The 12,424-nt window shown below is 36.6% G+C and overlaps 1 protein-coding gene across 2 annotated transcripts in view; it reads left to right on the top strand.

Annotated features, from left to right (window-relative positions):
- The window catches only part of RBL1 (RB transcriptional corepressor like 1), a 75,900-nt gene that overhangs the window by 50,467 nt on the left and 13,009 nt on the right, over positions 1 to 12,424 (top strand). For both annotated transcript variants that reach the window (XM_030830647.2, XM_060284113.1), the window contains exons 17-19: positions 3,895 to 4,071; positions 8,557 to 8,628; positions 10,504 to 10,594. In XM_030830647.2, the coding sequence (XP_030686507.1) occupies positions 3,895 to 4,071; positions 8,557 to 8,628; positions 10,504 to 10,594 (340 nt within the window). The remainder of the gene's footprint in view (positions 1 to 3,894; positions 4,072 to 8,556; positions 8,629 to 10,503; positions 10,595 to 12,424) is intronic.

The following is a 12,424-nucleotide window of genomic DNA, read 5'->3' as shown; positions in this document are numbered from 1 at the left end:
TTCTTTGAGCAATGCTTTGCAGTTTTCAGTGTACAAATTTTTGCCTCCTTGGTTAAGTTTATTCCCAAGTATTTTATTCTTTTTCATGCTATTGTAAATGGAATCATTTTCTTAATTTCATTTTTGGATTGTGCATTGTTTATGGTTTAGGAATAAAAGTGATTTTTGTGTGTTGATTTTGTATCCTGCAACTTTGCTGTATTCATTTATTAGTTCTAACATTTTTTATGGACTCCAGGGTGCTTGGGTTTCCTACACATAAAGTCATGTCATCTGCAAACAGAGATGGTTTTACTTCTTTTCTAATTTGAATGCCTTTTATTTCTTTTTCTTGCCTAATTGCTCTGGCTAGAACTTCTAGTATGGTGTTGAATAGAAGTACTGAAATTGGGCATCTTTGTCTTGTTCCTGATCTTAGAGGAAAAGCTTTCATTGTTTTACTTTGAGTATGATCTTAGCTACGGATTTTTCATATATGGTATTTATTATGTTGAAGTAGTTTCCGTCTATTCCTAGTTTGTAACAAAAGGGTATTGAATTTTGTCAATTGCTTTTTTTCTGCATCAAATTTTGAGATGATTATATCATTTTTCTCTTCATTCTGCTAATGTAGTGTATTACACTGATAGATTTTCATATGTTAAACTATCCTTTCATTCCATGAATAACTCCTACTTGGTCATGGTGTATAACCCTTTTAGTGTATGATGTTCCATTCAGTTGCTAGGGTTTTGTGGAGGATTTTCACATCAATATCATAGATATTGGTCTGTAGTTTTCTTAGAGTGTCTTTGTTTAGCTTTAGTATCAGGTGATGTACCTTTAGCCTTTTTTAAAAACATATTTGACATTCTAAAAGAACATTATGATCTTGATGAGCTAATGTTTGGACTCAGACTCATAGAGTTTTAATTCCATTTCCTGCCGGCTTGTTTTACATAACTTTGATTAAGCAATTGGCCATCCTGTGGAATTTACAGGAACTCCATTGTGTTATATTGCTTTAGATTGGAGTTTATTGTGGGACAGGTACATTGGATCTTATGGATAAGTTTACATTACTGAGGATTCATTATTAAGATTGGTGAGATACTGCTGGGAGTCTACATAATTTTTATCATAAATCTAGTTTTTTACCTTTTATGAATTGACCAGTTCTCATTATAATGCCTAGATTATTTTAGTATTAATGCAAAGATTTAACATAGAAATAATTTCAGCTTATCCTGCCTAGCTTTTATAAGCACCATAAAGCTTCTGATAACATAGACATGTTAGTCAGATATTTGTGACCAAACATGCCGCTTCTCTAAAATAAATTCCAGAATTGGAAGATACCTCTCCAGTCTACCCTGTAACTAGTGGCTATTTAGCCCATTCTGAAAAATTGTAAATGAAAAAAAAGGCACTGTTTTTTGTTTCTTTTTAGCATTATGATTAGGGTTTAAGGCTTAAAATTTTTAAGAAATTCATGTTTGTTTTTTCAAATTATCTCTTCATTCAAATTTAAGTTTATTTCCTCTATCTAGTCTTTCTTAGAATAATTCTTGAGACACTTGCCCTTTTTTCCACCTCCCACTGCTTTCTCTACTCTATCCCACCGTCTCCACTCCTGCCTACATCTTGTGCCTAAGGCCTGTTTTAAAAACAGAGCTCCAACTGTAGTATTTTCCCCATTCATTCCCTATTTTTAATTTTCAAAATGACAAATTGCTGCCTTTGATAATGAATCTAAGATTGACAAAAATAAGGCTTTATTTATGAATTTTTAGTTCTGAATTTATTTCAGAATCTAGCTTGTCCTTTTCCTTTTAATTATAGCCTACTTAGAAGCTAGAAAAATTTTACCCTAAAAGGAAATTGAAACGTCCATATCTATAATGAGTTCAAAATAACCATTTCTTGAGTAAATTGCACATGTTATCCATGCTGAACTCAGTGTGATGCTGATATCCTATGCCTGAGTAGAATTTACTGTGAATTTTTTGTTAGAAGCCTTCCAGAGTATGTGTACCTTTAAGGCATTGGATTAGCTTTGTAAAAGATACTTAACAAGTATTACTTTTAAAAAAAATTTATTTATTTATTTTTGGCTGCATTGGGCCCTCATTGTTGCACACGGGCTTTTCTCCAGTTGCAGCGAGTGGGGGCCACTCCTCGCCACAATGCGTGGGCCTCTCATTGCAGTGGCCTGTCCTGCTGTAGAACATGAGCTCAACAGTTGTGGCTCGTGGGCTCCAGAGTGCAGGCTCAGCAGTTGGGCACATAGGCTTTGCTGCTCTGCAGCACGCGGGATCCTACCGGACCAGGGCCCAAACCCGTGTCCCCTGCATTGGCAGGCAGACTCCCAACCACTGCGCCACCAGGGAAGCCCCACAAATATTACTTAATGACATTCTTAATCCTTCTACCTAGGACTGTATCTGTTATCTTCTATCACAAATGTAAAGTTCCAGCATCTTTCCCACTGCTCTGACCCCAGTGGTTCCCATTTATCTCTTAGCCAGCAAGACCAGAAACAAAGGGTTGGATGCAGAAAATGAGTTTGTTATACAATGAATCACTGGTGGCTTTGGAGTCAACCCTTATCTCTCTTTCTATCAGATTAGTGTATTGGATGGCTAAAGTTCATTTTTCAGCTTTAATTTGTGGATTTTTTTTCCCTCTCAAAAGATACTTTGCTATAAAGAATGCCTTACTCTTTTTCATTTTTTTTACCCTGAACATTTAGATTTAAAGACTTAGTTCAAACAGAATAGTCTAGTTTAGGAATATCACAGTAGGATTACCAGTTCTTAAGATAATAAAACGTAATGCTTTTTGGATGATCAGAAATCATTTTAGAATCTTTTAGGACCTTTGGGGCATTTGCATTAGTATCAGTTCATATAAAGACTCTATATATGAAAGGTTGAAGGTATTGAACTGAATTTACTCTGACATACTTAAAAACAACAACTTGACTGAGAAGGACAATACTATATGATATTTATTTGTGGAATCTAAAAATCAAAAACAAGCTCATAAATACAGAGAACAGGTTAGTGGTTGCCGGGGGCGAGGGGGTGGGTGAAATGGATGAAGGGAGTCAAAAGGTACAGACTTCAAGTTATAAAATAAATAAATCATGGGGATATAATGTATAGCGTGGTGACTATAGTTAGTAATGCTTATTCCATATTACAGTTGCTAAGAGACTAGATCTTAAAAGTTCTCATCACAAGAAAAAAAAATTGTGTTAACTGTGTGGATATTAACTAGACGTATTGTGGTGATCTTTTCACAACATATACAAATGTTGAATCATGTTGTACACCTGAAACTAATGTTGTATGTCAGTTATACCTCAATAAACAACAACAAAATCTGGTATCTCGTTTGCTTAACATTCCTTTCATGTGCTCATAAAAACAATGTAGACTATTGGGGAAATTTTTAAATGATTTTGCTTTCTGACTTATTTTGGAGTCAAACATTTGAGTGTATTATGTGACATTTTAGGCTTTCTAGTCATTTTACCTGAACCAAAAAAAGAGAGAGACTTCTGAATACTTGAAAAATTATGTATTCATAATGATCATGATGCTGGTAAATCAAACCATTTAATTTTAGTATTTCTCACTTTACATAGTTGACAGCATAGAATAATAGCATATAACATCTTTACCAAAAAAATGTTTAAGGTAGTTTTCCAAAGAAAATTTTGTTTTAATATATTTTCTTTTGCCATAGCAGTGAACTAGTACTATAAAATAAAAATTTTATGTAATTTAATGCATCAGCAGGCTTAGGTGTTTATTAATGTTGGCCTAAAAGCCCATGTTCATGGTAAGACATAAATTTGAGAAATTATTTACTTGATTTTTTGCATCAATGTGCTATCTTTCATCTTAGGTCTATCATTTGGCAAGTGTACGCTTACGTGATTTATGTTTAAAACTGGATGTTTCAAATGAGTTAAGAAGGAAGATATGGACATGTTTTGAATTCACTTTAGTTCACTGCCCTGATCTGATGAAAGACAGACATTTGGATCAGCTCCTCCTTTGTGCCTTCTACATCATGGCAAAGGTAACGTATAAGTTGGGGGAAGCTCTTTGCCGTAGTTACCTGTATTTGAGGCCTGAGGTGAAAATCTGTTGCACTTGATTGTTAGTTTGCCTTAAGTGCTACAAGCCAACAGTGGTAAATTCCAGCTACTGTATCTATTTCTATGGACTCTTCATTACTTTCTTTTTTTTATTTTATAAATTTATTTATTTTATTTATTTCTTATTTTTGGCTGTGTTGGGTCTTCATTGCTGTGTGCGGGCTTTCTCTAGTTGCAGAGAGCGGGGGCTACTCTTCCTTGTGGTGCGTGGGCTTCTCATTGCAGTGGCTTCTCTTGTTGCAGAGCACAGGCTCTAGGCCTGCAGGCTTCAGTAGTTGCAGCACGCGGGCTCAGTAGTTGTGGCTCACGGGCTTAATTGCTCCATGGTATGTGGGATCTTCCCGGACCAGGGATCAAACCCGTGTTCCCTGCATTGGGAGAGGCAGATTCTTAACCACTGTGCCACCAGGGAAGTCTTTCATTTACTTTCATAGTAATCAGCCTTCTTGCTTCATAGGAATACACTGGTTGTAAAAAAAAATTGGAAAAGATCTTAGAGACCATTTTTGGTAAAATGGTTCTCCACACTATTAATGGAGAACCATTTCCACCATCACCCCGTGACACCTCTAATCTTGTACTTTAAAGTAAAATGATCGTTACATTTTAGGCGAGTAACTGAGGCCCAGAGGTGAAAGTAACTTGGCCAAAGTTACACAATAAGTGACAACCTATGTTCTCCTGATTCAGAATCTGGTATAAAATAGCTTCTATACTTTATTGCTTTCCAGTGAGTTATTCTGTTGCCTCAGAAGAGCATTTTACTTTCTAGTTGCTACAATATGTTTTAAGTCATAAAATGGCATATCTTACTTGTCTTTAAAAATTCTAATAGGTCTGAAACAATCATCTGTACCTTTGGTCTTGATCATATTGGCCACACTACCAGTCCTAGCAGATGTAGATGTTACAACCTAATTTTTCAGCTTTTTGAGGCAGAACACATGTTCTCAAACTCCTTTGTGACTTCCTTCTCACATTACATCTTTAAAATCTCTATACAAAATAGGTATTAATAAATGTTATTAACTAATCTTTTTTTAAGCTGTTACTATTTTTATTATTTCTCTTAAGGATACCAGAACCCTAAAAAGCAGCATTGGGTTTATAACTTACAGAGAGTTACAAATATTTCCTTCTGTGGTTACAGTTTTTATACATTTATTCCACAACAACTAGATAACATACAGCACGAAAAAGACCACATAGTTACTCCCCTTTTATAGTCACATTCTACATTGGCATCCATACTAATAATCCTTTATATTGGTATCACTCTTTCCTCTTTTAAAACCACACCAATTTGCATACCTCATTTATTTTACCATTCCAAGAATCTCTAGGGTTATTAGGACTCTGTGCTTTCACTGCCGAGGGCGCAGGTTCAATCCCTGGTCAGGGAACCAAGATCCCACAAGACACATGGCATGGCCAAAGAAAAAGAATCTGCAAAGTCAAAACAGTAACAATAACAGCAACAACAAAACCAAAAGTTGTCCCAGAGCTAATAATATCACTGGGGTTCCCAGCAGAAGCAAACTACTTTGAGGTATGAAACACTCAACCCTGAAGCCATTCAGTATTCACACAAATTAAATCCTTATTAAAACAGAACTAAAAAATCCAAAATTATAAAACAATCAAGGAAATAAGCCAATGTGAGTATGTCAACAGATAAAATTTAGAGCAGGTTAGATATTCAAAAATTTCAGGTAATGGAATTATTGATCTCAAATTATGCAATTATATGTTTTAAATGATTCAATGTATAAAGGAAAATTCTTTTTATGAACAAAGGCCAAGTCATTTTAAAAAGGACCTGAAAGATGTCAAAAAGAACTGAATGAAGCTTGTAATGGAAACAAATTCCAAGCCAAAAGACTCAATGGATTAGAATGTAGAGCTGAGGAAACGAAAAAACAGCATATCACATAGAGATGGAAAATACAAAAAATCAAGAGACATAGAGTTACGAAACATTTTTTCTTGTTCCCTTCCTCTTTTGTTCTCTTCTCTTGTGATTTGATGACTAACTTTAGTGTTGTGTTTCAATTCCTTTTTCTTTTTTGTATGTGTATCGTAGATTTTCAATTTGTGGTTACCATGAGGATTTGATATAGCAATCTATATATAAACAAGATTGTTTTAAATTGCTGGCCTCTTAATTTCAAATGCATTTCCAATATCCTGCATTTGTGTTCTCCCCTTCTTGTAATTGCTGGTTTTGATATCATATTAGCATGTGGATGATTTCCTACCTTTACTGTATGTTTGCCTTTACTGGTGAGCTTTTCCATTCGTAAGTTTCTTGTTTCTAGTTGTAGCCTTTTCTTTTCTGCTTAGAGAAGTTCCTTCAGCATTTGTTGCAAAGCTGGTCTGGTGGTGCTGAATTCTCTTAGCTTTTGCTTATCTGTAAACCTTTTGATTTCTCCATCAAATCTGAATAAGAGCCTTGCTGGTTAGAGTATTCTTGGTTGTAGTTTCTTCCATTTCATCACTTTAAATACATCATGCCACTCCCTTCTGGCCTGCAGAGTTTCTGCTGAGAAGTCAGCTGATAACCTTATGCAAGTTCCCTTGTATGATAACCTTATGCAAGTTCCCTTGTATCGTTTTTCTCTTGTTGCTTTTAGTATTTTTTCTTTAATTTTTGTCAGTTTGATTACTCTGTGTCTCGGTGTGTTCTTCCTTGTGTTTATCCTGCCTAGGACTCTCTGCCCTTCCTGGACTTGGGTGACTGTTTCCTTTCCCATGTTAGGGAGGTTTTCAGCTGTTATCTCTTCAAAGATTCTCTCAGGTCCTTTCTGTCTCTCTCTTCTCCTTCTGGGACCCCTATAATGTGAATGTTGATGCATTTAATGTTTTCCCAGAGGTCTCTTTGACTGTCTTCATTTCTTTTCATTCTTTTTTCTTTATTCTGTTCCACGGCAGTGATTTATACCATTCTGTCTTCCAGGTCACTTATCCAATCTTCCACCTCAGTTATTCTGCTATTGATTCCTTCTAGTGTATTTTTCATTTCAGATATTGTATTGTTCATCTCTGTTTCTTTGTTCTTTAATTCTTCTAGGTCTTTGTTAAACATTTCTTGCATCTTCTCTATCCTTGCCTCTGTTCTTTTTCTGAGATCGTGGATCATCTTCACTATCATTTTTCTGAGTTCTTTTTCCAGAAGGTTGCCTGTCTCCACTTCACTTATAGCTGTTCTTCTGGGGTTTTATCTTGTTCCTTTATCTGGGACATATTCCTCTGCCGTTTCACTTTGTCTGACTTCTTGTGATTGCGGTTTCCATTCTGCAGGCTGCAGGATTGTAGTTCTTCTCGCTTCTGCTGTCTACCGTCTTAAATAATCATTTGTGTTTTTTTGAAAACTACCATAGCTCAGGCTTTGCCATTTCTGTGGAGAACATCATTATGGAGAACAGGTTTAGTGCTAATGGACAGTGAAGGAGAAGAAAAGAGTAATTTAAGTGAACTCTGTGATAATAAATAGACTAGAAGGGATTCCTTTATGGATCACTAATTTATTTTCTTTCTTTTGGCCACCACTGTGACTTTTCTAAGTGTTAAAACCCTATAGTCTGTTCTGAACTATTAAAAGCCTAATCCTGTAATACCCTCTGTCTTATTGTGAATCACAAGACATTTTCTATCCTTTAGTATGTGGTTAATTTTAAATAAGTACTTAAAAACTAATACAACTGGAGACTGCAAGGGATTCAGCAGATCTGAGTTTTCTTATATCATTCTTTTTTATAAAGAAATGCATTTTTGGTAGTTATATCATAGCAATCTTAGTGCTTTTGATTAATGAAACTATTAGCTGAGTCTCCACAGGCCACAAAGCCTGAACTTTTTTTTTTTTTTTTTTTTTTTTTTTTTTTTTTTACTTTTCATTTATTTGTGCTGCAGTGGGTCTTCGTTGCTGCATGTGGGCTTTCTGTAGTTGCGGTGAGCGGGGGCTACTATTCGTTGCGGTGCTCGGGCTTCTCACTGCAGTGGCTTCTCTTGTTGCGGAGCATGGGCTCTAGGCACATGGGCTTCAGTAGTTGTGGCACATGGGCTCAGTAGTTGTGGCTCACGGGCTTTAGAGTGCAGGCTCAGTAGTTGTGGTGCATGGGCTTAGTTGCTCCGCGGCATGTGGGATCTTCCCGGACCAGGGCTCGAACCCGTGTCCCCTGCATTGGCGGGTGGATTCTTAACCACTGCGCCACCAGGGATGTCCCCAAACCTGAACTTTTAAGGTAGTAAAAGTCATAAATGGTAGTGGATTTTAGTTATTGAGTGGCCTGGGGTTAATGGCTTTCTGCAAGACTCCTCTCAATGCTAACCTGTAATTGAAGTTTTTGTTCAGAGCCATTTTTCTTTTAAAAGCAGTTGATAAATGCAGTTCTTATTTTCCTTAGGTAACAAAAGAAGAAAGAACTTTTCAAGAAATAATGAAAAGTTATAGGAATCAGCCTCAAGCTAATAGTCATGTGAGTTACATTATTTTTCCTCCTGTCCCAAAATAGATTTGTACTATTTCTCTGCTGACAAGTCATGTAAAAGGTAAACTTCTTTTCTAGTTTTACTATAGATTTTTTGGTTTAATGGACACCATTAAACTCGAGACAGTTTTAATTAAAAAACAGTTTCAGTGGAAGCCAAAAATCTTGCTGTTTCTGACTAATCTATATTATTTATTTATTTATTTATTTATTATTTATTTATGGCTGCATTAGGTCATCATTGCTACACATGGGCTTTGTCTAGTTGCGGCAAGTGGCGGCTACTCTTTGTTGCGGTGTGCAGGCTTCTCGTTGCAGTGGCTTCTCTTGTTGCGGAGCACAGGCTCTAGGCACACGGGCTTCAGTAGTTGTGGCACACAGGCTCAATAGTTGGCTCACAGGCTCTAGCGCGCAGGCTTAGTAGTTGTGGCGCACGGGCTTAGGTGCTCCACCGCATGTGGGATCTTCCCGGACCAAGGATCGAACCCGTTTCCCCTGCATTGGCAGGCGGATTCTTAACCACTGCACCGCCAAGGAAGTCCCTATATATTATATATGCATATACTTCTCACACGTTCTCTTATTCCATTTGTTCATTTATTTGAGTAGGGACATTTTTCACTAATGAAAAATATTTATAATAATAATATTCTTTAATCATATAAGACTTGATTCTCTGATGATGTTTAAATCCAGTGAAATTTGAGGATATATTAAATTAAGTCTAGCTTCTTTTTCCATCTGATAAGAATCTTAATGTTTGCATCTTTGAATAGATATCAGGCATTTCTGATATAATAGCCCTGGTGAGAATTCTGTACAGTCTTTCAGTCATGGAAATATAAAATGTTAGCGTGACCTGGCACATAGTAAGCATTTAATAACTGTTAGCTCTATATTATTGTTATTATTGTAGCTGAAGAACACAGGATTAGGTTACCTTAAGGCCTTGGTCATTCAAGAACCTGATTGCTCTGCTCTAAAGGAGCATAATGGCCTCTTCTCTGGCCCAGTGATCTGCCACCTTAGACAAAAAGAGAGATGTGGTAGCTCAGATATCCCTGGCCCCAGTACCAGTAGCCATACCCCCTTCTATCAGAGCCCCACAGATAGTTTCACTTCTTTACTTAAGCCCCAGGTACACTGCTAGCAATATAGAGATATTAGAAGAGCCAAGTATAGGCATTTCTTACACCCTGTGACAGGGTGGAAGAGGCCTGGTTTCCAGGCCTCTTCAGAAAAATCCCTTAGGAACAGAGCTTAGAGAGGTTCAGAGTATCCCTTAAGATCATTAAGTTAATGTGGGTCAAAAATGGTTTAAGCCACAGCTTCCTAAATATTCTCTCAATACCGATATCCATAGGATGAGGGGGAATGGATCATTCCTTTCAGCTACCTTGGAGGTTAAAAACAGTTTAGGGGCAAGGAGGGGAACAGATTTTCATGTGGCCATGTGAAAGGAGATGGGTGTGGGATGGGAGCAGGAAAACAAGCCCCAGTGAGATCAAATGAGTCTCATGTAAGAAATTAAAAAGAAGAAGGAATAGGTTCATATCTTTTAAGTTGCTTTTATTTGGCAAAATCTTCTCATCAGTGTTTAGTTGCTCCTTACTTAATTCTTCTATTTTGTAACCTTCTGCAGTGGTTATATTTCAGGTGGTAAGCTCTGCTTCAGTATCCCCTCTTCTAAGATGTTTGCCGTAATCTGCATTTACCAAGGGCTACTAACATCTTGCCCTTGATTATCACCCGTACAGACAAATACTTTTTAATTGGCTTGATATCTTGTTCTTATTTTGGTTTTACTTAACCTGTGCCTCTTTGTGACTCAGCAGTCCTTTTTGTCCCCTCTGATCTATATAGGTTTACAGAAGTGTACTGTTGAAAAGTATTCCAAGAGAAGTTGTGACATACAATAAAAACCTAAATGGTGATTTTGAAATGACAGATTGTGGTAAGTTGCCCAATTTAAGATTCTATATGTAGTACACTGTTGGTTACATTGTATATAATACAGTGGATGTCCTGGAGTTAATTGTGTAGGTGGGGTGGATAATGCATATGTGTTGGAAAGAAGCAAATGACTTTGAGATAAATATGGGTCAGGTACCTCCCTCCACAGAAGTTGTGTATTGAAACCATTAATTTATCGCATGTTAACTGTGTTTTAGAAGTTTTCTAGTATACTTATACACATTAATAAAAACTCATAAAAGACAATAAAATTCAAAACTAAATCTGAATGACAGGGAAAGTAAGATAGCTGTCAGTGATTTGCCTGTGGAGAACATTAAGGAAATGTCCTGTTCATTAATAAGTGTATAGGTATTCTGCCACCATCAGCAAAAGCAAGGTCGCCACCTTGTTACTACCATCATGCTAAGACTTCAGGTACTAGTAATTTTTTTGAAAGAAAGAAGAATCAAATGTTCAGTATTCATATGTTGATAAGTTGTAAAAATGCCTTTTCAGCCCATCTCTTTTCCTTGTCTCATCTGTCTCCTTTTCCTTGTCTCACTTTCTATCACTTAATGTATATATATGTGTACATGTGTATATAAGTACTGTAATTTATTTAATTTCACAGTGTGGGACTTTTAGGTTGTTTCCAATTATACACAGCTTTGCAAGGAACATCATTGTAGGTTGATCTTTGGTCCACATCCTTAGGGTAAATTCTTAGAGAAAATTGACTGGGTCAAAGACATTTTTTTTTAATTACCCAAATATCCATGATAATTATGGTGTCTACTGGGATCTGAACTTTTAAGATCTTAACAAAAAATTCTTGAATAATAATGTCCTAGAATCTGATCCCATCTAAGGTTACACAGGCCAAACTCAGTTCTTTTTACATAGATAAATTATCCCTGAGCCTTTTCAAGGCAATGAGAAGAAGTACATTAGGAAGTAAACCTGACAAAATACAAAAAAAAAACCTACCTATTTTTGTTATACATGTTGCTCACCTGTCCTGGGTGGTTTTTCTGTCCTTGCAAAACCAGGCATCAGGTTGGCTGGGAAACTGTGTGTTCTACGAGAAACAAAGTAACTGCTAGCGAGTGTTTGGGATACAAGGAGCAGTGAAGTTCAAGACAGAATTTGTTAAGTTTGATGATAAAGCTTGAGGTAACTGAAGGTTAGCTACCCTCTCTACAACATAAAGGTTTCAGGTCCAGTTCTGTTTTATATACATTTATTAACTAGATATTTATTAGCAGACAAACAAAAAACCATTCTTAAGATCCTGTCCAGTGGTGATGGCACAGAGCAGGGAGAGTATCCAGTGATAAAAGACTGAGGAATTCCGGCACCAAAAAAGGGACAAAGTTATTGAGGAGGATACAGTCTCGCAAGTCTGTGTTCAGATAAGACAAGTTCCAGTACCTGGAGCTGTGGCTAGATGCTATGACCTAGACTTGGACACACCAAAGAACACCACCTTGGGAAGAAGAGTTCTGGTTCTATAAACAAATTCATAATTAGGAATAAAATAATTACTATTTAAAAAAACACACAGTTTATGCATCCTATGCCACCTGACCAACCACCTCCTCACATAAAAGGTTCACTCAAAGTAGATGCCAAGATTCCAGAGCAGGATTCTGTTAAACTTAAAGCCAAGATCAAGCAAACAACATGCGTCAGAGTTCAGGCCTGGGCATCATTCGTAATAGTAAAGCCCCACAGACCTCACTGGATCTCTCATGACTATCATGCTGTTCGGGTAGTGTCTCAAATATGTTAATCAATCTTTTTTATTTTTAATACATATGTATATTCT

Source organism: Globicephala melas, chromosome 15, assembly GCF_963455315.2.
Source record: "Globicephala melas chromosome 15, mGloMel1.2, whole genome shotgun sequence".
In the NCBI taxonomy this organism is placed as follows: Eukaryota; Metazoa; Chordata; class Mammalia; order Artiodactyla; family Delphinidae; genus Globicephala; species Globicephala melas.
This window is presented reverse-complemented; position numbering and strand designations above follow the sequence as displayed.